Source organism: Mytilus edulis, chromosome 4 (genome assembly GCF_963676685.1).
Source record: "Mytilus edulis chromosome 4, xbMytEdul2.2, whole genome shotgun sequence".
In the NCBI taxonomy this organism is placed as follows: domain Eukaryota; kingdom Metazoa; phylum Mollusca; class Bivalvia; order Mytilida; family Mytilidae; genus Mytilus; species Mytilus edulis.
Window position 1 is genome coordinate 66,350,140 of NC_092347.1, and position 27,600 is coordinate 66,377,739.

General features: G+C 31.5%; 1 protein-coding gene across 1 annotated transcript; it reads right to left on the reverse strand.

The window, feature by feature from the left end:
• LOC139520273 (golgin subfamily A member 6-like protein 24) lies at window positions 1–27,044 on the reverse strand. The gene is made up of 11 exons (XM_071312779.1): window positions 26,838–27,044; window positions 16,629–16,778; window positions 15,143–15,266; window positions 14,025–14,083; window positions 12,332–12,448; window positions 11,699–11,771; window positions 10,490–10,594; window positions 9,625–9,829; window positions 4,838–5,029; window positions 3,564–3,712; window positions 1–557 (listed from the first exon to the last, which is right to left on the reverse strand). The coding sequence occupies exons 1-11, from the start codon at window positions 27,006–27,008 to the stop codon at window positions 508–510; spliced, it is 1,395 nt and encodes a 464-aa protein (XP_071168880.1). The 5' UTR covers window positions 27,009–27,044; the 3' UTR covers window positions 1–507.
• Between the last annotated feature and the right edge of the window lie 556 nt (window positions 27,045–27,600).

The window sequence follows — 27,600 nt, forward strand, 5'->3', positions numbered from 1 at the left end:
TTTTATTTCCATATTTTACTAATATAAATAATCTATCACAGATAATTTCCACAACTAAAACAAACATATAATTGATGAAAACATAGTAAAATAAAGATGAAGTACAGTCATGTATATGTATTTTTTTTATACAGGATCGAATAAAAGAAAGCTTCAAATTATTAAAAAAAAATACCGAATAATTTTTCAAATATTGAAAAAGAATGTACTTATATATTGAAATATTCATATAAAATTATACACATTATCATGATCAGTCGTTTTAAGATTGTATTTATATTCCTCACACTGCTTCCCATCAAAATAGTTCTTTCCACATAACTAGCTTTTGAATGGTAACAGGTAAAATGATTGTTCCTTGCTTGTGTGAAGTATTCTTATCTTCTTTTCTGGGTTACTCCTTATCGCTAGCTTAATTCCAAGAGCAGAGGACTTTCAACCTTGATTTCCTTATTTTGAATGTTCCTAATGTCTATTGTCATTTTTCACTCTGATTGTAAATTACAGCTAATCTATTTCACATGATGCTAGTAATGATTGCAGTGCTTTGGCATAAGCTGTAAGTAAAATAGACATTATTAATAAATACAAGTATGACAGATCTTTAAATACACAAATGCTAAAAGGATTTTTTAGGCGGATAATTGGAGACACTGATGCTGTTTTCATTTTGATGAAAATAAAAGTTATTTGGCATGTTGAAGTGATTTCAACAAATTATAATAACATTAGATGTATGTTTCATTATAATATGTTATTCTGATTGGTTACACTACAATCTCGTGTTATTCCTTAATCAACTTCATTACACATAAATTTATCATTCAATATGACACGAGGTCCCACAATAATGTGCACAGATTATTAAATAAAAACTTGATAAAAATCAAGTTTACATGATCCTAGCTAAAAAAATGTAATTATAAGTATTGAATGCTTTTTTTGTACCTTCATAGGGTTGTAAAAGCGTTGACCATGAGCACATTTTTAGAATGAAGCGCTTTTGCTTTCTGTGAACGCTTTTACACCCCAAAGAAGTTACAAAAAGAATCATTCGATTCTTAAATAATATATTTTTTAATTATGTTTTTGATTTGGTCTGGTTTACCTGTACTTCTGTTCAAATTTTCCTATAACAACTGATTGTAAGGGTAACTTATCATATTCCATTAAACACATCAATTTATTTTGAACAAATAACCAGTGAATCAGTATGCAATATAAAAAAGTAAGATTCTATAAGTTGAACAGTTATTTTATTATCTATAATTTCTTTAAACCAGATGCTCCGCAGGGCGTAGCTTTATACGACCGCAGAGGTTGAACCCTGAACGGTTGGGGCAAGTATGGACACAACATTCAAGCTGGATTCAGCTCTAAATTTGGATTGTGATTAAATAGTTGACACAGCATAGGTTTCTGACACAGAATGAATGTGTTCTAATGAACTTAATTTTTTTGTTTTCTCTTAGAGCAATTCACTATGCTGTTGAATAGTAATCCTCTCAAAAAAATGTTTGAAGAAATTTTCTTTTTATTTATGAAATTTCAAATGAGAAAAATTTAGCCCAATTTTTTTAATCACATCCCCCTTTCCATTATTCCAAAACTAATCTCAATTAAAATATTCTAATGGAGTTTGCAACAATAACTACTCATTTAAATACATCATAAAATATTAAGATGTAAAAAAAACTGCTTGTTATCACTGAATGGTAAAGATTATTTTAATTTATCAGTTGGTAGTAAAAAGTGAATATACATTGTATATTGTATATAACAAAGATTTAAGTTGATTCTGGACAAAGAAAGATAACTCCAATTAAAAAAAAAATCTTGCTATTGCACAATATTGTGCAATAAGATATTTCTTGCTTACTATTCTGGACAAAGAAAGATAACTCTAATTAAATTTTTTTTTGCTATTTCACAATATTGTGCAATTAGATATTTCTTGCCATTGCGCAATACTGTGCAATTGAAAAGACTTGCTATTGCACAATATTTAATATAATAATTTTAGATCCTGATTTGGACCAACTTGAAAACTGGGCCCATAATCAAAAATCTAAGTACATGTTTAGATTCAGCATATCAAAGAGGCCCAAGAATTCAATTTTTGTTAAAATCAAACTTAGTTTAATATTGGACCCTTTGGACTTTAATGCGCGTAGACCAATTTGAAAACAGGACCAAAAATGAAGAATCTACATACACAGTTAAAAGATTTGGCATATCAAAGAACCCCATTTATTCAATTTTTGATGAAATCAAACAAAGTTTAATTTTGGACCCCGATTTGGACCAACTTGAAAACTGGGCCAATAATCAAAAATCTAAGTACATTTTTAGATTCAACATATCAAAGAACCCAACCGATTCATTTTTTGTCAAAATCAAACTAAGTTTAATTTTGGACCCTTTGGACCTTAATGTAGACCAATTTGAAAACGGTACCAAAAGTTAAGAATCTACATACACAGTTAGATTCGGTATATCAAAGAACCCCAATTATTCAATTTTGATGAAATCAAACAAAGTTTAATTTTGGACCCTTTGGGCCCCTTATTCCGAAACTGTTGGGACCTAAACTCCCAAAAACAATACCAACCTTCCTTTTATGGTCATAAACCTTGTGTTTAAATTTCATCGATTTCTATTTACTTATACTAACGTTATGGTGCGAAAACCAAGATAAATGCATATTTGGGTCCCTTTTTGGCCCCTAATTCCTAAACTGTTCGGACCTTAACTCCCAAAATCAATACCAACCTTCCTTTTGTGGTCATAAACATTGTGTTTAAATTTCATTGATTTCTATTTACTTAAACTAAAGTTATTGTGCGAAAACCAAGAATAATGCTTATTTGGGCCCTTTTTTGGCCCCTAATTCCTAAACTGTTGAAACCAAAACTCCCAAAATCAATCCCAACCTTTCTTTTGTGGTCATAAACCTTGTGTCAAAATTTCATAGATTTCTATTAACATAAACTAAAGTTATAGTGCGAAAACCAAGAAAATGCTTATTTGGGCCCTTTTTGGTCCCGAATTCCTAAAATGTTGGGACCAAAACTCCCATAATCAATACCAACCTTCCTTTTATGGTCATAAACCTTGTGTTAAAATTTCATAGATTTCTATGCACTTTTACTAAAGTTAGATTGCGAAAACTAAAAGTATTCGGACGACGACGCCGACGACGCCGACGCCAACGTGATAGCAATATACGACGAAAATTTTTTCAAAATTTGCGGTCGTATAAAAAGGTGTTTTTAATGTTTCTTTTACGGTATCATATCAAAATGATGGAATTGTTTTATTATAAGTATACTGCATGTAGACGTATTATTCGTAGGATATCAGTTTTCATGGATTGCGTTGGTATAGGTGAACAGAACCAAAAATTTAAATGTTCCTTCAGTACAAATAATTTATAGGCTTTGACAAAATCTCCAAATCAAATAACCACAAAAATATGTGATTTCCTAAATCCACAAAAATTTGTACCCACAAAAAATAATAAATTCACAGTATTTATATATTATCGGTATCAAACAACTAACCTTTATGATTTTTATAAAATACACAATTATTGGCACATGTGTCTGGGTTTGTATCCCAAAGAGTTTCTCCACAACAACACATAGCTGGGAGTAGCTTCCCTCTAATTCCTATCCTTTCTTTTAACTGATGTTTTAATGCTTCCACAAATCTGTAAAGAAAAAAATATCTCATGATAAAGATGTTTGATATCATGTTTGTAGAATATTAAACTTCTTCCAAATTTATTTACTAGCTGTTAAACTGAAGGAACAAAGGAGTAGGTCCGGTAAGGGCCAATTTTGGCCTCAAATTTCAGGTTCATCTAACGAAAGGTTTTGGACTCTTTATAAACACTTAAGTGTCTATTTCAATTGATTTAATTAGTTTATGTGAAAGATTTTAACTGATTTAGTCATTAAAAACGCTTCGATTCAAGATTTATATGAAAAATCTATCAAATATGCCAAAAACGTCACTTTTCAGATGGTTTTTGTCAAAAATGAAAGTGGACACATTCGTGTTCATCCTCAACCTTGCTATATGTTATGTATTATCATCAAATACAACTTACATTTCAATATTATGAATGAACACGAATGTTGCCACTTTCATATAAGACGGAAACCGTCTAATATTTAACTAAAATGTTAAAATTGTGAAGATTTCAGTAATTTAGCATGACTTAATGATGCTAGTACCTGATATATGTGCATTGAATTGTCAAAAACAGCCCATATTTATGTAGCAGAAGCATTCTACTTTCCAGTAAATAGCTAAAAGATTACATTTTCTCAATTTTGTAAAACTGCTATATTTTGGGGCCAAAAAGGGGTCTTACTGAACCTACTCCTTTGCTTCTAAAACAAATACTGATACTTGTTTAGATTCTATAATTCAATAATTTAATTTTGGATGTAACACATCTTCTGATTGGCTGACGTTGCTTTGTTTATAAGCTCATAGATACAAATTTGTTATGTGATTGTGACTTCATCAACGTTTTTTCCTGATTTAATATAGTTTAAGAATTGAGAATTGAATTATAAGAAATGACTGTAATATTTTTCCTGCCTATTTGAAATAACATAAAAAAATGTGGGGCACAAATAACCCCGCTACACAGGTTATTCAGTGCGCAACACATTTCTTCATAGACAGAAAAAAATATTAGCCATTCCTTAAAAGTTCCTAAAAAAAATAATATGTTTGATCTTTCAGTCCACTTGATATGAAAAATAAAAAAAGAAGTGTTTTTATTCTGATTTATTCAAACAAATTTGTTTGAAAATGATACCTTTCCATTTCTCTGTGTTTTCTGATTCTCTGTTCATTTTCCTGTACTTTTTGGCGTACAAATTTATGTTCCTCTATTTCCCGTACTAATAGTTCTAGAGCTGATTCTCCTGTTAGAGGATCTCTTGGTTCTATTAATTCCTTAGATGCAGTTTCTTGTACCTTTCTTTCTTCTTCCTTGTCCTTCTTTAATCTATAACAAAACAAAATGTTTACACCACACATAAATAACAATCAAAGAACTGAATAGCTCTGAGGGGAAAGACGGCCCTTGTCTCTTTTTTTTGGGGGGGTGGGGGGGGGGGGGGGGGTGGGGGGGGGGGAGGTATCTTTTGATAGTCTTTATATTAAGAATGAAAAAAAGAACAGCTAGAACATGTAGAAAGGTTGACAATATTGAAGTCAATTTTTGTTGTTTAATCTAATTTTGTTTCCTTAGTTTAGGATTCAATTTGGACCAAGAGATCTGCATCTTCTAAATCTAAATATTTGATTAAAGTTGATAATTAATCATGTAAAATTCAACTGATTTCTGTCATTTAACAACAACTACAATGTTTTCTGAAATCTTAATTGTGTACCAATGAACTGCAGGCTAGGCCATTTTCCATTTTTTGTGACAGTACTCTAGGATTTTAAATTTTTTTCTTAAGAAAGTTAGGACTGAAAAAATCCATTTAATTTTAAATTTCCATTGATAAAGTTCCCAGTTACAACTCTCATCACAGGGATACAGGTACTAAACTAGAGGCTCTAAAGAGCCTGTGTCGCTCACCTTGGTCTATGTGAATATTAAACAAAGGAAGCAGATTGAAAATTGACTACAAAGGTCAATTACTCCTACAGGGGTCAATTGACCATTTCGTTCATGTTGACTTATTTGTAGATCTTACTTTGCTGAACATTATTGCTGTTTACAGTTTACCTATATCTATAATAATATTCAATATAATAACCAAAAACAGCAAAATTTCCTTAAAATTACCAATTCAGGGGCCGCAACCCAAAAACAGGTTGTCCAATTCATCTGAAAATTTCAGGGCAGATAGATCTTGACCTGATTAACAATTTTACTTCATGTCAGATTTTCTCTAAATTATTTGGTTTTTGAGTTATAAGCCAAAAACTGCATTTTACCCCTATGTTCTATTTTTAGCCGTGGCGGCCATCTTGGTTTGATGGCCAGGTCACCAGACACATTTTTTAAACAAGAAACCCCAATGATGATTGTGGCCAAGTTTGGATCAATTTGGCACAGCAGTTTCAGAGAAGAAGATTTTAGTAAAAGATATATAAAATTTACGAAAAATGGTTAAAAATTAACTTTAAAGGGCAATAACTCCTAAAGAGGTCAACTGACCATTTTGGTCATGTTGACTTATTTGTAAATCTGACCTTGCTGAACATTATTGCTGTTTACAGTTTACCTATATCTATAATAATATTCAATATAATAACCAAAAACAGCAAAATTTCCTTAAAATTACCAATTCAGGGGCCGCAACCCAAAAACAGGTTGTCCAATTCATCTGAAAATTTCAGGGCAGATAGATCTTGACCTGATTAACAATTTTACTTCATGTCAGATTTTCTCTAAATTATTTGGTTTTTGAGTTATAAGCCAAAAACTGCATTTTACCCCTATGTTCTATTTTTAGCCGTGGCGGCCATCTTGGTTTGATGGCCAGGTCACCAGACACATTTTTTAAACAAGAAACCCCAATGATGATTGTGGCCAAGTTTGGATCAATTTGGCACAGCAGTTTCAGAGAAGAAGATTTTAGTAAAAGATATATAAAATTTACGAAAAATGGTTAAAAATTAACTTTAAAGGGCAATAACTCCTAAAGAGGTCAACTGACCATTTTGGTCATGTTGACTTATTTGTAAATCTGACCTTGCTGAACATTATTGCTGTTTACAGTTTACCTATATCTATAATAATATTCAATATAATAACCAAAAACAGCAAAATTTCCTTAAAATTACCAATTCAGGGGCCGCAACCCAAAAACAGGTTGTCCAATTCATCTGAAAATTTCAGGGCAGATAGATCTTCACCTGATTAACAATTTTACCCACGTCAGATTTGCTCTAAATGCTTTGGTTTTTGAGTTATAAGCCAAAAACTGCATTTTACCCCTATGTTCTATTTATAGCCATGGCGGTCATCTTGGTTAGTTGGCGGGGTCACCGGACACAATTTTTAAACTAGATACCCCAATGATGATTGTGGCCAAGTTTCAAATAATTTGGCCCAGCAGTTTCAGAGGAGAAGATTTTTCTAAAAGATTACTAAGATTTACGAAAAATGGTTAAAAATTGACTATAAAGGGCAATAACTCCTAAAGTGATCAACTGATCATTTTGGTCATGTTGACTTATTTGTAGATCTTACTTTGCTGAACATTATTGCTTTTTACAGTTTATCTCTATCTAAAATAATATTCAAGATAATAACCAAAAACAACAAAATTTCCTTAAAATTACCAATTCAGGGGCAGCAACCTAACAACGGAATGTCAGATTCATCTGAAAATTTCAGGGCAGATAGATCTTAACCTGATTAACAATATTACCCCATGTCAGATTTGCCCTAAATGCTTTGGTTTTAGAGTTATAAGCCAAAAACTGCATTTTACCACTATGTTCTATTTATAGCCATGGCGGCCATCTTGGTTAGTTGGCGGGGTCACCGGACACAATTTTTAAACTAGATACCCCAATGATGATTGTGGCCAAGTTTGGTTTAATTTGGCCTAGTAGTTTCAGAGGAGAAGATTTTTGTAAAAGTTAACGCCGGACGCAGGACGACGACGACGGACGACGACGACGGACGCCGGACGCCAAGTGATGAGAAAAGCTCACTTGGCCCTTCGGGCCAGGTGAGCTAAAAAAATAATATGATTGATGTAAACTGTGTGAAGCTTGTTTTCAGATCATACATTTTGAAATATTTTTAAATTTCATGAATAAATAGGTTTAAACTATAAAATGCAACTTTTTTTTTTTTTTTTTTTTTTACCATTACAATGATTTATTTGTTTGTACACACAATTTAGTTTTAATTTTCAAGTTAAAACTGTTTTATTTTAGTGGATAATTACTCATCAATTGAGGTGCCCTTGATTTGGAGGAAGATTCACAAAACAAAATTTTACAGAAAAAAATGAAAAAAATCGTTTCTCCAATCTCATGTATCTCCACGAACTTTGTTTACTTTGAAAGTTGTTGACCTACAAATTAAAGTATTGCATGTTGATGTTTGAATCATCTACAGCAAACATAATTATGTTTAAATTTAACAAATAACAATTTATAATTAGTGCAAGAACTCTGAGAATGATTTAAATAACCAGTGAAGGATATCCCTGCTTCTGCATAGTGTGGCATTCCAACAATGAAGTCATTATAAAATATAATGTAGGTTGGATATATTTAGAATATCTCGTCATACTGATTTTTCCGGATTGTAAAAGAAACGTAAATAGTGTAAAAGAGAGCTCAAAATACGATAATTTCGCTAGAAACAGAAGGGAAATGTATAGAAAAGTGTTTAAAGTCAATCTATTCATTTGTGTGTTTCCTTCTCATCAATCTCAGTAAGATTTGTTGGGGGGTTTTCCACACAAAAAAAACAAAATGAATGATGTAAGGGAATGTCACTCTGGTCAACCCCATAGGGGATTGACGGTTTGAAGCCGTCTTTCCCCCCCAAAAAATCTCCCCTCCCGTAAAAGAAATATTCAAAAAAATAATAATGATAGGTCATTTCATTCATGAGAAGATGTGAATGTCAAAAGAGGCTTTTATGTATTCCATTTTTTTTTAAACCAAAAAGACTACAATTTAATGGAGATGTTGCTAACATTGCAATCTTTTTATTGAGCATCTGTTTAAGTTTTCTAACTCAAGATAATCTGAATTTTTAATCTTAATTATGTACGACGGACACAGATACTAGACTTTCTATTTAGATTTTAGAATATGTTGCATACAAATGATACTACTGAGAGATAAAAGTTTGCAAAAGCTATTGCATGGCAAATATTGTAAAAATAAAAGCTATTCCGTGGCAAATATTGTCAAAATAAAAGCTATTCCATGGCAAATACTGTAAAAATAAAAGCTATTCCATGGCAAATATTGTAAAAATAAAAGCTGTTCCATGGCAATTATTGTAAAAATAAAAGCTATTCCATGGCAATTATTGTAAAAATAAAAGCTATTCAATGGCAATTATTGTAAAAATAAAAGCTATTCCATGGCAAATATTGTAAAAATAAAAGCTATTCCATGGCAAATAATGTAAAAATAAAAGCTATTCCATGGCAAATAATGTAAAAATAAAAGCTATTCCATGGCAAATATTGTAAAAATAAAAGCTTTGATCTTTATCACCTTTTAACTTTTTTGTATATGTTTAATAGAATGTACAGCACAAAACAATAACAATTTGGTGCAATATTAGATATAAAATAATTTGGGGACATCATTTCAGCTCAGCATGTGTGACTCCATATCACAAAGCTTTATTTTACTATATTTTAAGACCAAAAGGTGTTGATCTCTTAGCATTATTTTCTAACAAACTCTTTGAATTTTGGAATACTGAAATATGTTGAAATATGAAGTCAAAGAAACACCATTGACTTGTTAATTTTTTAATTTGTGTTTAGTCTTTATTATGCATAGATAAGTTTATAAAAAACATGAATTTCTGAGGATATAAAAAAATTCATGAAATATATATTAACATGTGAAAATTCTTTTATTTAAACTAATTACTTCATTATTCTTTTTCTGTGTTCTTGGCGCCTGATATTTTCTTTAACTTGTTCTCTCTCTAAATCCATAAAAAGTCTTCTGTAAGTTGCATGTTCACTTTTCTGTCGTCTTTTTTCTTCCTCAGACTGAACCCCAGTGTAAATACTAGGTACCTGCTTGACTCTCGGAACATTCCTCATAACTTGTGTTCCTTTACATGTTGTTGCTGAAGTAAAACAATGAAAAGTTAATATTTTTGTGATAATAACTCTTTTGAAGATATATGCTTATTGTGTTGCCATCTGTATAATGTTATCTTTCTATGGTTTAAAATACAAATTTTATTAAAAGATTAAAGATTAAAAATGTGCATCTATTTTTTACTAATAAACTCCAGTGGTTGTCATAGGGATGTCTGCATTATTTTCCCCCTGTTGGATGTATATGTAAATCTGGATGCTTGTTATCCATTTTGAATTGTTACACCCTTTATATACTATGTGCTATGTATTTTGCTCAAAGTTAAAGGCAGTACAGTGCCTTATTGATGTTTATATCATCATCCCTTGGTCTCCAGTTAATATTTGTCTCATCAACATATTTTTACATGAGCTAATTACACAGTTACAGCATTTGTCATAACTCCCTTTACATATATGTAACAGCTAAATTTAACATACAACATACTAGTTTATGAAAAAGGTTATTTTTTATGCCAATTTGTTTGTTATTGTGAATGACTTGTGTTATTTTTTTAATAGCATTACTACTAGACAAAATACAATTTTACCACTTTTTCTGCTAATCCTCGCCAATTTTTTTGTTATTGTGAAAGACTTATGTTATTTTTTTAATAGCAATACTACTAGACAAAATATAATTTTACCACTTTTTCTGCTAATCCTCTCTTCTCTCGTTTCTCCTTTACTTGGTTCCTTATCAAAATGGACAACCTTCAGTCTACTTGTTTCTATATTTTCTTTTTCCTCATCTATCATCAAAGTGTACAAGTAAGTTCAAATTTAATGTCTTTATCAAATTGCTTTATATATATATAAAAAAATACCTTTAATTGACTGGAACTTTATACTATCTGTATACAAATTATAAACAAATTTCAGTTTAAGATAATTCTTGATAGGTTGAATAAGTAAGTGTTGTTTTTGGTTTAGCTTCAAAACATATCAAATAAATCCTCTATTCAATGTTACTTGAATCTTATCATATGCTAAATATACCAAACAAATATAAGGCATTTTAGAAGACTATTTATAGTGTTTTTTGAAAAAAATGCTTCCCTCATGTTTATTTCCTTAAATTATAGAGACCCCACCCCCTTTTCATAAAATATATGTTGGGGCCTTGTTGGCTGAGTGGTCACAAAAGTTACTGTAATCACTAGCCACTCAATACTGGGGGTTGTGAGTTTGAACCCCACTCATGCAGGTGCACTCGTCTCTACTCCAATCTTAATTGACTTGGATTATCAGTTTTCCTATCGAAGGTTGTGGTTTTCTCTAGGCACTCCGGGTTTCTCCACCAATAAAAATTGGCTGCCACGAAATAGCCTAAATGTGGTGCTTAAAAGTGGCGTTATAACACCAAAATAAAAAAAATCAAATCAAAATTTTTTGTTCCATAAGAAAAACAAGGTAAAAAACATAACCAAAACACAAATATTCTTGTATTGGTTTTTCTAGGGAGGAGGTCAGAATGCAATTTAATTAAAATTTGATGAGTGGTGGTTATTTAAGAAAGATTGCTTAAACATTTGAAGGAAATATCCAATTAAAAATGTATGTATGGTGGGGCCAATTTCACAGTGCCTTCCAACCCCTGAACTCTATACATTTGAACAAACCTAAGCAGTGTGTCATATTTACCTGCAACCATGTCTCCGTTCTCATTTATGATCTTAAATTCTCACTTACTTTAAATCAGTGTATGAGGAATGCAAAATACTTACAGGAAAACACTAAATATCTTAAAAACAAACACTAAACTTTTTATAGCAAGATAAAGATATAAGATGCGAAAGCTTGTAAAATCAACAAAAAATATGTACACATGTTTATACACCATTGACAAATGTTACCTTGTAAATCTAAAGACTCACTATCTTCTATATCAAATACTTCAGGGTCAGCTGTACTTCTAGAAGCAGGGTGCTGTAACATAAATAACATGAGTCAACTAAAATGTACAGATACATTGCATGATTACACTTTAATAGTCTTATGGACTACTGTATACTCACTCTATTTAATTTCAAACTTAAAAAATCTATTAAGGGTTTTGGGGAACTATTTGATAACTGCTATTGCTGCTCTCAGAGTTAAAGTGTAATGATAGCTGCAAAAACTATGTGCAATTATCTGTAAAATACAAAAAAACTGAAGTAAATTCTGTCCAAGTTTCATAACATTCAAAATACATCAGACATTATCTCTTAATCATAAAAAGCTTAAGGCACACTTTCAAAACATCCATGAAGTTATTTACTGATGTCTAAAAGACTTTAGCCCTAGACTTTCTTTAAATGTTTACATTGTACTAAACTACTAACTAAGTCCTTTACCTTATATCAGTTAAATACGGGAAAACAAAAATATCTAAATTAAATTAAAAATAAAATTCACTTGTAAAGAGTTTCATACAATGCCACAAGGGTTTGACAGAGTTTCATCTGATTTTTTTATGATCCACAAGTAGTTTTTGTTAGTCTTACATCTCTTGTACTTGAAACTTTCCATACACCTCCAGGTAAATCATCTGCCATGAAATCATCAGTTACTATTTGTTTCTTTGCCAACTGTCTTCTTGCTTGGTTTGTTAATTTATGAACCTGTAAAAACAATAATTTCCTTAATGTGATACCAAACACTTTGACTAAAATTAAATTGGCTTGTTTAATTTTCCTAAAATTTGACACAATATTTATTTTGACCATTTTACAAAAATATAAAAATTAAAATTTTAAAAATATTAACCACACATGTACACTTGATCAGAAATTTTTTATTGGATAAATAGCAGTTTGACAGACACTAATTCTGATCATTGAGAAGCTTAAAATTTACTTAACAATATAAAGAACATGAATAAAACTTTTAGCTGATTTTTTCAAAGTCATCCTATTAGTATTATGTACCACCTTAATTTATCCAATGCTAACATGATTTTTTTTTATTAAAAATATAATTAAACCTTATGTAAGAATCCTGGATTTTGATTGGTTGATAGCCAGTGTATTTTCACCAATTTACTGTTATCAAATGAATATCTGTAATTTTTTAATGCCGTCAGGGTTTTTGCAAAAAAGGATATGCCTTTTTTACCCTCTCTGTCGTGGTTTTTGCCAAAATATACTCTATCTGACTGAACGCTTGTAACATCACGATCATCAATGCGTTTTTGAACGTTAACATTTAGTGTAAATAAACAGATATAGCATGTTCTTGAGGGGTATTTGCGAAAAATACCAGTCTTGAGAATGAATTTCCCTCGCCTTACGGCTCTTGAAATTTAACATTCCCTGACTGGTATTTTTCGCAAATACCCCTCCTTAACATGATATATCTGTTGAAAATGCAACTGATAATTGAAATATTTTTTCTCAGACTTTTAGATATCTAATAACTAATAAATCAGAACAATTCTGCAATTTATTATCTTATTTTGTTTTTTTCCCCTATTGAAACTTTGTTATTAACAATGCCATAATAATTGTTCCTGCTTGTACAAATATTCTATACCCTTTATTCTGTAACGAACAAATACTGTAATATTTGTTTTAATGGAAACATAATAATAGAATACTTCTTTCATTTGGAACTAATGTTATAAAAGAATGTCAATACTTCTGTTTCATGTCACAGTAACACAATCTAACAATTTTTTTTTGGACAAAATTTTCTAAATATTAAAATTAAAAATTGTGATGCAGTTATGGTTCATAGGCTGTAGTTTCAGGTTTATCTTGTTAATACTATTCTTCTTACTATATGCTTTATGCAGTAATACAAGATATCACAAAATTTCAAGAACATATATCTAAATGAATTTATTTGCTCGGAGTAGTATTGAAAACATCTAACCTTCAATTCAGTAATATTTGATTAAATGACAATCTTTGTGTTGCCTGTGGTGTGTTGGTTTTTATTTTTTCTAGAATAAGATGTACTAGTAGATTCATTACATTTACTGGATAAAAATCCATTGATTTGATTCTTCAAATTTCTATGTTAATTTTGTCATCTTTATGCTAAAAAATAATATGTTTAAATCAGATATATTTAATGTTTGTTCATGTTTATATGTACGTGTATGTCTGAATTGGAGAAGATGTTACTAAGTTCAAAAACTTTTGTCTAATCCATTTGCTTTTTGAACAATAAAATCTGTTAAAATCAATGACATACCTCATTTGTCTGATCACAGAATGCTCTATAATCTGTGCCATCATCTTGCAGTCTTCTCCCTGTGTATACATATGAAATAAATAAACATTGCAACCAACAAAAATTAAAGAACCCTAGTGAGCACGCTCACAAACCCCACGTCCCCTCATTGTCACTGGATAAATAAAATAACTGTGTGGAAGAAAAAAAATTGAATCATGATTTCCTGTCAATATGCACATCTACAATAACATAGCTGTATGTCCTTATTATCTAAAAGGTTTCATGAAATTCTGTTGTGAGGTTTCAGAGGTGTTGCGATGACAAACTGTTGCAGTAGTATAATGGAGCAAATAAGTTCAAAGGGGCGCAACTCCTAGAAAAAAAATTGAATCATAATTTCCTGTCGATATGCACATCTACATAGAATGTCCTTATTATCTAAAAAGGTTTCATGAAATTCTGTTGTGTGGTTTCAGAGGAGTCGAGAAGACAATAAACAGAGGAATGATGGACAGACGGACGGACGGGTCAAAAACATTATACCCTCCACAACATCGTTGCGTGAGGTATAATAATAATTACAAATATAGCTTTATAGCTTGCTGTTTGGTGTGAACAAAGGCTCCATGTTGAAGGCTATACTTTGACATATAATGGTTTACTTTTTACAAATTGTGACTTTGATGGAGAGTTGTTTTATTGACACTCATACCACATCTTCTTATCACATCTATATATATTGAGAGAATAAGTTTTTCCCTTCATTCAAATTAGAAAAGAACATTCCTTAATTTGTGTAACAGTTTACTTTTTACAAATTGTGACTTGGATGGAGATTTGTCCCATAGACACTCAAACTATATCTTCTTATATATCTAAGTAATTAACAATATCTGTTGATTTTATTTTTTATTCAAGCTTATTTTGCATCAAATCCATAAGGTTTTTTTAAAAGTACAAATGTAAATATTCAAATGATGATAAAGGGAAAAAGCTGTAAATAAAATTGAGGATGGAAGCACCTTTTTAAATTTGAACTACATGTATTAACTTTAGAACATAAAATCATTAAATTTGCAAAATTGATTTAATACAATACAAGTTTCCTATATACATAAATGTACAATATATATTACCATCAGGAGCTGACTTAGGTCTCATTCCCAATGAAGCGTTATCCTTTCTTACAAGACAACTATCTTTTCGATGAGCTGTTTCACCAAAAACACTTTGTCTTACAACTTTATGTTCATGTTGAACCTGAAGTATAAAATGAATCTGTGTACTGATCGACATACAGATATAATAGTTTAGTCCTTAAAGAGGTTTTTTTTACTTAAGCATGCTAAGTGTCTACTGTGATTCTTAATTTATCAAAAGAAGTAAGAAGATCCAAAGTGAGCAGTAAAAATATTTTTAAAAATTTGATAATTTCTCTTAACAAAGACATGAAAGACAGCAATTAACCTTGAGGTGGATCGGGACCATTTGACGGTGCATAATTTCACGCATGGATTACAATGCACACGAAACGTATGTGTCGTAAATTCGATATTATTTTTTAAAATATTTTGATTGATTAGAAATGTTAAATTATTCTAGTTACAATGTATGTCACTAAAAGAATATTATCGTTACAATGTGTATAGATCTGTGAGACATGTGAAAGGCTCAAAATGACATTTCACCAATTTTCATCATTTTCCCACCATAATTTGGGTTTTAAGGCAAAATAAATTTTTTTTCCTTATCCATGATCTATGTTTTTTATTTGCTCATTCTTTGAAGCTATATTTCAGCTTTTTATATTACAATTTTGGACCAAGTGTCATAGAATGTTTTTTTGATATTCCGATAAAAATATGTCAACACCTATATTTTCCTTTGAAAAATTAATGGTCCCTTTTACATACCTGCTTAAAAGTAAAATTTTGAGCTTAAATGGTCCGTGACCCCCTATTTTTTTTTCTCGAACAATTTGATTAACTTTCTGTAAAGAATATAATAACAAAAAATACGGCACTTCTGATAGAAACTTCGAATAGGCCCGAGCCACCTTAAGTACAGTGTTCTTTACATTTTTTCATACACTCATGTAAGATTAAAGTTGTTCAACACTCTTATTCTGCTACCTTTTTTAAGGCAAATATCTTCTGTGTAAATATATATATATATATGTTTCTCAAATTCTTAGCCAATTTATTGTTTTCCCTTACCTGTTGATTATTTTTATTTAATCAACGTGTGGTTCATTTGATCTCAGCTATTGATTGGTCGAAATTCGATTATGATGTTAGATTTTCTTGCTTTCTTCTGAATTTCCTATTGTGACGTCATGAAAAAAAGTGACCATGCCTAATGACGTCACATAGAAAGAACACATCTTTTAGAAGACAGTATAAGTTTGCCTGCATACTGCATAAAAATCATTAGAGAAACTGATTCCACCACCAAATCTCGTGTAATACTATATTTATCCACTCTTGACAGTTAAATTTTAAATATTTAAAATGCTTGGGCAAGCCCTGCGTTTTAAAATTGAAAATTTAACTGTCGAGTGGATATATATCTTATCACACTCGATGCAGTGGTAGAATCTATATATATCAAATTTAAACTTACAGCTTTAATTGTGTTGTCTTGCTGTTGTTTCTTTCTTGCCTTTTCCAGCATACTGACTCTGTGTTTGACGTCTTCCCTGAATCTTTTCAGTCTAGCATTTTTCTCTTCCTGCATTTTCTGAATTCTTTCCTGTTCTTCATGGGCTGCATGCTGTAATTAAAAACCTTTTCACTTATATTTTTATAAAGACACTAAATTAAATGCAATGAAGTACATGTACCTTTGAAAGGCTGTCTTCTGATTTTCATGCGAATGTCTAATTGGTTCAATAAAGATGAAGTATTTACTTGACCAAATAAATCTTGATAGATATCTACAACATACATGTACAAAGTAACATTTTTCCCTTTTGTCAATTGAACTTTATATATTGACATGTAATGTGCATGTAGGTGTGTTACCAAGAACCTTGATTTATGCCATTCATTAACCATGTTATTAAACCATTGTTAATGTTTATGAATGTTATAATTTTAGAGACTGCATTTTTTTAAATTGTTTCATAATCAGGGCTTTTTATATATGGGAAGAAGTCCCCTGTTAGGCTGTTACAGTAGAAAAATCAATAATAAAAAAAAAAATTGGGAAAATTTCGTGAACTTTTCATTGTACATGTTGTAATAATTATAATGAACTCAAAATCGTTTACTTTTTTTGTAACTTTTTTTTAATCCCCACATCTGCACGGAAATCAAAATTTTTATTCCTTTTTTCGGTCTCGTTATCATTAGACTTTGAGTAAAATATATACTTATCAGTCTAGTAAAATATAGGAAGGAACTCAATACTAATTTCATTTTTAATAATTCTTTGATATATGAAAAAACGTTATCTGATGATATCATTTCCTTGTTTACATTGAGTATGATGTCATAACTTAAATAACGTCACAACTAAATCCCAAACAACAGAACCAGAATCGGAAACGTCAAGGTATTTTCGATTCTTTTTTTTTGCAGATCTTGAAGTTTAAATATGTTTGAATTAAAAAAAAGTCATACAGACTTTGTCCCTTTTCACAGGTAAAGCCTGCCTCATATTAGCTGTTCATAAGGTACAGATTTTGCTAAATATTCATTGTCATGGACAGTCAGAGCTCTGACATAAACAAGTCAGAATAAAATGACTTCCATAGGTCAGATATAATTTGATGTAAGTGTTGTCTCCCTTCTTGTACTCAACAGAATATGACTTGTACAGGTCAGTTTATGTCAGACTTTAATTTATCATAAAATGACTTCCACAGGTCAGCTTTTGCATAAAATATTGTGACTTAATATCTTCATATTCTTATAAGATTTATGTCCCTTTTTAATGCATTTTGACTTAGAGAGGTCATTTTTGTTCTGACTTGAAGCAGTCATTACTACCACTTTGTTATCAATCTCCATAAAATATAGTGATAACTAGTTTCGAATCAAAGAGTTTCAAAGTGGGCTCATCATACCTTCTTCTTTCCAGTAGCCCTTTTCACAAAAAATCTTAACATAATATTTTTTTCTCATCAAATTCAATCATTTCAAAATACAAACAAAAACCAAAGCAGAAAAAATGGATTATACAATTTTCTGTCAATATCAAAAGATTTATAAAATACAATATTGGATACATTTACTAGTACATGTACCATGACAATACTTCAAATCTTCCAAGGAAAAAAAAGGGATCTATTCTCATCCACTTTTAGCTAAATTTATCAAGAGCAAAACATTTATTATTTTAATATTTCATTGAGGTAAATACTGTTGTGCAAACTGACTCAAACAAGCTGACTTCAAAAGTAAGTCAAAACTAAACTTATTTCAACCTTTAAGTCTAGTACTGTCATATTGATTTAAAAATGTATGGGAAAGCCAGATATAGGACAGAGAAAATATTAAAGGTCCCCTAAAGTCACAATGAGGACTATAAAAAAAAATATTTGGTATATTCAATATTTAAATGCATTTTCTTTTAAACAGGTCAAATCATGTTTTGACTTAAAGCAGTCAGCCCAAAACTAAATTTATTGAAATTTTTAGAGTGGGGCACTGACATATGATATTAAATGAAAGTATGGGAACCTCAGGCATAAGAAATATATGTAAGATCCCCTAAAATAAATAACCATTTGACTTTAATAATTGTTTCTAAACATTTATCAAATAAATTCACAAATGGCAGATTCAGAAGCAGGGCTTAAAGGAAGTACACCTAGCTTTGATTGGAAAATTTGTTCTGCAATCTGACTTGAACAGGTCAAATCATGTTCAGACAAATTGACTTAAACAGGTCAAATGGGCATGTTCGGACAAATTGACTTAAACAGGTCAAATCATGTTCTGACTTAAAAGAGTCTGTCAAAAACTAAATGGCTTGCAAAGTTCTGTAAAAGTCGTGCATTATCATGATTGTCATGATTGTGATCGTTAAAATTGAGAATGGAAATGGGGAATGTGTCAAAGAGACAACAACCCGACCATAGAAAAAACTACAGCAGAAGGTCACTATCAGGTCTTCAATGTAGCGAGACATTCCCGCACCCGGAGGCATCCTTCAGCTGGCCCCTAAACAAATATATACTAGTTCAGTGATAATGAACGCCATACTAATTTCCAAATTGTACACAAGAAACTAAAATTAAAAAAATACAAGACTAACAAAGGCCAGAGGCTCCTGACTTGGGACAGGCGCAAAAATGCGATGGGGTTAAACATGTTTATGAGATCTCAACCTCCCCTATACCTCTAGCCTGTATGGATACAAGTAGGAAAAAAAATCACAAAAAATTAAGTCACAATTATAAGAACTATATATATAAAAGATAATTTGGTATATTTTTGATATCTTAATATTTCATTGAGGTAAATCCTGTTGTGCAAACTGACTTGAACAAGTCACATTATGTTCTGACTTCAAGGAGTCATTAAAAGACTATACTTTAATTAAGTATTGCAACTTTAAGTCTGGGATTGTGACATATGCATTTAAGAATGTATAAGAAACTCAGATAAAAGACACCCTATAATAAAGTCACAAAAATGTGGACTATAAAAAAGTGTATTTGGTATACTATTATTTAATATTCAAATGTATTTTGTTAACAAATTTCTCCAAATTATTTTAAAATTTTATTATATTTCTGTATTTTCATGACTTTTTAAAAGTTTTTTTCTGTTAAATTAACATTTGGAACTTTCGGTTTTAAAAAACATTATTTTAAAAACCATTTGACTGAATTGTTTCTTAAAAAAAATTATGAATTAATTAACTCAACGGTAGCAGATTCAGATATGGAGGGGGCGTAAAGGAAGAAGACTTAGTTTTGATTGGACATTTTTTTTCTGTCAACTGACTTTAACAGGTCAAATCGTGTTCTGACTTCAAAGAGTCAGTCCCAACTAAACTATTTCAACTTTTAAGTCTAGTTTTTATACGACCGCAAAATTTGAAAAAATTTTCGTCGTATATTGCTATCACGTTGGCGTCGTCTGCGTCGTCGTCGTCCGAATACTTTTAGTTTTCGCACTCTAACTTTAGTAAAAGTGAATAGAAATCTATGAAATTTTAACACAAGGTTTATGACCACAAAAGGAAGGTTGGGATTGATTTTGGGAGTTTTAGTCCCAACATTTTAGGAATTAGGGGCCAAAAAGGGCCCAAATAAGCATTTTCTTGGTTTTCGCACTATAACTTTAGTTTAAGTAAATAGAAATCTATGAAATTTTGACATAAGGTTTATGACCACAAAAGAAAGGGTGGGATTGATTTTGGGAGTTTTGGTTCCAACAGTTTAGGAATTAGGGGCCAAAAAAGGGCCCAAATAAGCATTATTCTTGGTTTTCGCACAATGACTTTAGTTTAAGTAAATAGAAATCAATGAAATTTAAACACAATGTTAATGACCACAAAAGGAAGGTTGGTATTGATTTTGGAAGTTTAGGTCCCAACAGTTTAGGAATTAGGGGCCAAAAAGGGAACCAAATAAGCATTTTTTTTGGTTTTCGCACCATAACTTTAGTATAAGTAAATAGAAATCTATGAAACTTAAATACAAGGTTTATGACCATAAAAGGAAGGTTGGTATTGATTTTGGGAGTTTTGGTCCCAACAGTTTAGGAATAAAGGGCCCAAAGGGTCCAGATTTAAACTTTGTTTGATTTTATCAAAAATTGAATAATTGGGGTTCTTTGATATGCCGAATCTAACTGTGTATGTAGATTCTTAATTTTTGGTCCCGTTTTCATATTGGTCTACATTAAGGTCCAAAGGGTCCAAAATTAAACTTTAGTTTGATTTTAACAAAAATTGAATCCTTGGGGTTCTTTGATATGCTGAATCTAAAAATGTACTTAGATTTTTTATTATTGGCCCAGTTTTCAAGTTGGTCCAAATCGGGGTCCAAAATTAAACTTTGTTTGTTTTCATCAAAAATTGAATAATTGGGGTTCTTTGATATGCCAAATCTAACTGTGTATGTAGATTCTTAATTTTTGGTCCCGTTTTAAAATTGGTTTACATTAACGTCCAAAGGGTCCAAAATTAAACTAAGTTTGATTTTAACAAAAATTGAATTATTGGGCCTCTGTGATATGCTGAATCTAAACATGTACTTAGATTTTTGATTATGGGCCCAGTTTTCAAGTTGGTCCAAATCAGGATCCAAAATTATTATATTAAGTATTGTGCAATAGCAAGAAATTTTCAATTGCACAGTATTCAGCAATAGCAAGAAATCTTCAATTGCACAGTATTGTGCAATAGCAAGAAATCTTCAATTGCACAGTATTGTGCAATAGCAAATATTTTCAATTGCACAGTATTCCACAATAGCAAGAAATATCTAATTGCACAATATTGTGCAATAGCAAGAAATTCCAATTGGATTTCAATTGGAGTTATCTTTCTTTGTCCAGAATAGTAGTTGAATCAACTTAAATCATTGTTTTATACAATATACAATGTATATTCACTTTTACTACCAACTGATAGATTAAAACAATCTTTACCATTCAGTGATAACAAGCACTTTTTTTACATTTTAATATTTTATGATGTATTTAAATGAGTAGTTATTGTTGCAAACTCCATTAGAAATTTGAATTGAGATCAGTTTTGAAATAAGGGAAAGGGGGATGTGAAAAAAAAATTGGAGGGTCAATTTTTTTCATTTCAGATTTCATAAATAAAAAGAAAATTTCTTCAAACATTTTTTTGAGAGGATTAATATTCAACAGCATAGTGAATTGCTCAAAGGCAAACATTTTTTTTAAGTTCATTAGACCACATTCATTCTGTGTCAGAAACCTATGCTGTGTCAACTATTTAATCACAATCCAAATTTAGAGCTGAATCCAGCTTGAATGTTGTGTCCATACTTGCCCCAACCGTTCAGGGTTCAACCTCTGCGGTCGTATAAAGCTGCGCCCTGCGGAGCATCTGGTTTCATATTGATTTTAAAATGTACGGAAAAGCCAGATAAAAGACAGAGGAAATAAGGTCCCCATACGGCGCAATAATGAGGACTATAAAAAAGTTTATTTTGCATATTCATTATTTAAATGTATTTTGTTTTAAACCGGTCAAATTATGTTCTGACTTCAAAGAGTCAGTCAAAAACTTCACTTTAGCTAATTATTACAACTTCTTAGTCTGGCATTGTCATATATGCATTTAAGAATGTATGGGAAAATCAGATAAAAGACACCCACTAATAAAGTCACAATAATGAGGACTATAAAAAAATGTGTTTGGTATATTTTTTATTCAAATAAATTTTGTTTACAAATTTCATCAAATCATCTTTAAATTTTATTATATTTCTGTATTTTCATGACCTTTCTTTTCTGTTAAGTTAACACATGGAACTTTTGGTTGTAAAATATGTTATTTTAAACCATTTGACTGAATTGTTTCTAATAAACTTATCAATTAATTAACTCAACAGTAGCAGATTCAGATAAAAGGGAAAAAAGGGGGGGGGGGGCTTAGAAGAAGAAGACCTAGTTTTGATTGGATTTAATTTTCTCTGTAAACTGACTTTAACAGGTCAAATCATGTTCTGACTTCAAAGAGTCAGTCAAAACTAAACCTTTGTCAACTTTTAAGTCTAGGATTTTCATATTGATTTTAAAATGTATGACAAACCAGATAAAAGACTGATGAAATATGGTCCCCTCAAGTCACAATATTGAGGACTATAAAAAAATGTATTTGGTATATTTTATATTCAAATGTATTTTTTTTAAACAAATTTCATCAAATTTATATCTTAAAAATTTATTTTATTTCTGTATTTTAATGACTTTTTTTTCTGTAAAATAACATATAGAACTTTTGGTTGTAAAAAACATTATTCTAAAAACCATTTGACTGAATTGTTTCTTAAAAAAAAATTAATTATCCCAACAGTAGCAGATTCAGATAAGGAGAAAAAGGGGGGGGGTGCTAAGATGAAGAAACCTAGTTTGATCGGAATTTTTTTCTGTAAACTGACTTAAACAGGTCAAATCATGTTCTGTTAAAAAAATGTTGAGGAGAAAATACTTAGAAAATCAGACTAAGTTTGGTGACTTTGTTGTCCTTCAAGAAGTGGTACATGTACATATAAATACATAATATTTTCACTACAACTATCTATTGGGTGTTTTTTAAATAGATTTTTTAGCAACATTTATAACTTTGTAATTTATGTTCAATTGTACACTTGTTATTCTTAATATATATTTTTTTGGGAACAAAATCTTGTCAGGGTTTCGTATGGTACTAGCATGAAAAGAGCATTCATATTCTTAAATACTCTAAACATTAAAAGCAAGTCATTATTTTCAGATCATTCTGAGTCTTTCTGGCCTTATTAAATTAAAGTCAGAACATTGAGACTTTCATAAGTCAGAACATTCAGACTTTTATAAGTCAGAACATACTGACTTCCAATATTTCAAATAAAAGGTTAATGCTTTATGTGGCTAAGCATCTGGGGTAAGAATTATAGATGTGTAACTTCATAGGAAAACATATATGCCATATAATTAGGGATTGACCCTGTATGTCATTCAAATCTTCTTGAAATGACGAACAGGAATATTATATGGTCTAGTGGTGGTGATCCAGACCATTTCAAAAAGGGGGATGGGGATGACCCCCATGGACTTTCCCTTTATTTCATTTGATTCGTTGTATTGTCCCATATAATAATATATAGGCTTAAGGGGTGGGGCTCTCAACCGTTTACAAGTTTTCAAACATGAGGGGGTGGGGTGACCCCAAGGGACTTTATCTTTATTTCATTTGATTTGTCTTGTTGTCCCTTACACTAATATATATGGTTCAGGGGTGGGGATCTTGACCATTTACATGTTTTCACACAGTAGGGGTGAAAACACCCCCCCCCCCCCCCCAAGGGACTTCCCCTATATTACATTGGGTTTGTTTTATTTTCCCATACAAGAATATATATAGTTTAGGGGTGGGGATCTCGACCGTTTACAAAATATAAGAACATTCGCAAATGGCAGGGGAGGGGGTAAACCCAGAGACTAGTAGCCCGGTATATTTCATTCAAATCAATTTGACATTATAAAAAGGAATATATATGGTTTACAGGTGGGGATCTCGACCATTTTCAAGATATAAGATCATTCTCAAATGACAAGGGGTGGGGCGACCCATAGAGACTAGCCTGGTATATTTCATTATACTTTACAGAGAGAACAAATTGAGTTTAGGGGGCAGGGATCTCGACTGTTCAACATTGTCAAATGACAGGGGTAGGGTGATCCCTGGAGACTTACCCTACATTCCATTTGATTTGTTTTTAATATCATATTCCATGTTCATAATTGAAAAACCCGTTTTGTGAATCTCTTTATAATGTTCTCAAGTTAAAATCATTTTTAAAATGAAAATAAAAAAATATTTCGGTTCTTTAGTTAAACCCTCCCTTCCCTTTTCCTTTATTAAAATTATTCCGATTTCATTTCATTTTCATTAATATCAATATTCAAAAGATTGTTTTTCTCATTGGGAGAAACGAAAAAACAAATATATTTATAAGCCGCAAACTCGGAAAGGTTAAAAAGTCACTTCATGATTGAGTTTAAAAATAGAACAATCACGTGATGATGTTCAGCTCGAAGCAATAATTTTACTTTTAAAATTGCACCAACTGGTTATTAATGTTAATACTGTTTAAGACAACAGGAGTTGTCTCCCGAAAATAACAGTTCATTATCATAACAACATTTTCTGACCTGAACAAGTCAGAATTGTCAGACACCAGGTCATCTCAAAGGCCACGCGTCCGTATTTACAGGTCACGCGCCTTCATGAAACAGCAAAAAAATCACTTGCAAAAACCTTCTTTACACGCAAAAATTTTTAAAATGGCCATGAAAATACGGAGGTAATATGTATTACCTTCTGAAAATGACCACATTGAGCTAGATTTTCACTAAAAAAACGTAAATAATCACTATATTTTCAATAACTTCTCGTTGAGAAACTCCCAAAACAACGACTCTCACACACGTGATCTCTTGCAGAAAACCACGTGATCGTATGTGTCTTAGATCGGCGGCAAATTCAAAATATCTTCTGGTTTGACGGACTCGATGGAAAACTACGCAAAACAAAAATTGACCCGTACAGGTCAGAATTTCAAAACATTTTCTGACTTGAAGAAGTCATTTTATTCTGACTTGTTTATGTCAGAGCTCTGACTGATGGAAGCCATACAGTGAACTATAGTTGTAAATTACATTTTTCTGTACTAAGTCATTTGGACTCTGTCATTCTGTTGGATACATTTGTGTCATGTGTGTTGTTCGAAATTCTCTCACATTGGAAATCATTTCACATCTCCTTGATTTATTTTAAGACTTTGCTCTGCTCTTTTTGCATGTCTCGCTTATTTTTACCAAAATTTGGCTATTTGACCACAATTACTTAGATATGGCACAAAATGTGCACCTGAGTAAAGGTATCTTGTTTTGTTTTGTGTTGAAGCAATGTTTACATTGTTTTGTGCCTTATATGCAATTACTGGACTGGGTTCCCGTTAGTCCAAATAATTATGACGTTTTGAAAGGCTATGATAATTTTTTTCTTTGACGCCTTACTTCGACATCATAACGCCAAACTCATATTTTCAGTTGGACTTTGAGAGGGAATTTACTGCTTTATTAAAATGTTTAGCTGATTTCTCCTCAAGATGCTTCATTTTACAAATGTAGGAGTATAAAATATATTTTTGAACCAAACTTGGTACATTTTGACGGACCTGAATTTCCGAATAATGTAAAACAAAAGTCCTGGAAATTCGGGTCTGTCAAATTTTACCGAATTTGGGGTAAAAATTAATTTATAATCTCCTAAAAAGAAATCAGATAAACGTTTTAAAAAATGCAGTCGACATGTTCCCGCCTCGGATGGAATTGTTACTTATATTATTATTTCTGTAGGGATTAATTGGAAATATTTTGCACAAGCAAACACATAAAAGGTAAGAATTTTTATTATGAATTTTTTTTAGCTTTCAATGAAAATTTGATGGATAAATTGGGTCTCAAAGTTGAGAGCAAAATATGCTCTCAAAGTCCAACCGAAAATGGCGGCTTCAGCATTATGACGTCGAAGTAAGGGCTAAGGCCTCAAAGAAAAAAATTATATAGCCTTTCAAGACGTCATAATTATTTGGACTAGGTTCCCGTAAAATATGACATTACAATAGAAAATATCTGACCCACAATGGAAAAGTATCATTGTTGAATGTAGTTCAAGATTACTCCTTTGACGTCCAACAGCTGTTTTGCCAGACAAGCTGGGGCCGTGGGGTCCAGCTTGTCTAGCAAAACAGCTGTTGGACGTCAGAGTAATCTCGGACAATGTTGTATGACGTCATAAGTTCAACCTGCACACATTTTCTTGGCTAGTTCACAGATCTCCAAATAGCATTAGCATTAAGGTGTATTATTCCAAATGCAAAGTATGAAGCTATTAAGCGGAAAATTAAGGAATGACCCCCCCCACCCCCCCCCCCCCCCCCCAAAGTAAATAAATTCAAACCCCAACACAATAACACTTGAACAAGTTAATGGAAAAGAAGGCTGCATGCAAAAGCACATGTCAACGATAAAATTAAAACAGCAGGTAAAGAAATAAAACAATTATGGTCCCATACTACACATGATCAGACATGTCGACTTGCATGGTCATAGATTTTTAGCTTACCACAGCTTCTGATGAAAAAGCGCTCGCTGGCTGAACCCAAGCACCAACAGCACGGACTTCAACATTTCTGTTACCCATTACATCTGTACTGATAACAGGTTTACATATTTTTCTAAGCCCATTATTGACAGTTTTTACGGTAAATGTTTCTTTGGACTTTTTGGACGCCATTTTGACGCTTTCCTGTGTCTAGGTCAATTCAATGTTTTGATCTAGGTCAATTCGGCGATAAAGCCAAATCCCAACCTCTCACCTAACGCAAAGAAGCACAACAACAAACTTTTTCATCATTATTTACTTCGGTTTACCTTATGTTCTTTTACTGATACAGGAACGAAAGTTCCTCTTCATCAGTCTGTTTATCTAAATCTTCTCCACTTCCGGTGATTGTTGATTTATAGTCTTCGTACATCATTGTTTGGTTCTTCCAGTATTTGTCTAGCCTATAAGCGAGTTCGGAGTTCTGTAATGCGCAGGTGCGAAAAAATTCAAGGGAGATTACCCACTAAGGTCGAAAGGTCATTGCAGATAAACAAACGGGATAAATACACAACGGATATCGTGAATATACTTTAAAACGTTAGTAATCGTTGCGCAGGAAGAAACATATTTATTGTTACGCAACATACGGTAGTATTGAATGATGAACAGAGGGTTTTCAAATGAGTTTCACGGAAAATTGTTCCAGAAAAATTAAAAAACGGAGATATTGGACGGTCATGACAGTACCGATGGCAATAATGCGACTTCTATGTTGAATGAT

Coding starts and splice junctions, on each gene's coding strand:
- LOC139520273 (XM_071312779.1), bottom strand. CDS start 27,008: ATGGCGTCCAAAAAGTCCAAAGAAACATTTACCGTAAAAACTGTCAAT. Junction 5,030..9,624: donor CACAGAAAAAGAATAATGAA/GTAATTAGTTTA, acceptor GTTTTGTTATAG/ATTAAAGAAGGACAAGGAAG. Junction 3,713..4,837: donor AAACACAGAGAAATGGAAAG/GTATCATTTTCA, acceptor TTTTCTTTACAG/ATTTGTGGAAGCATTAAAAC.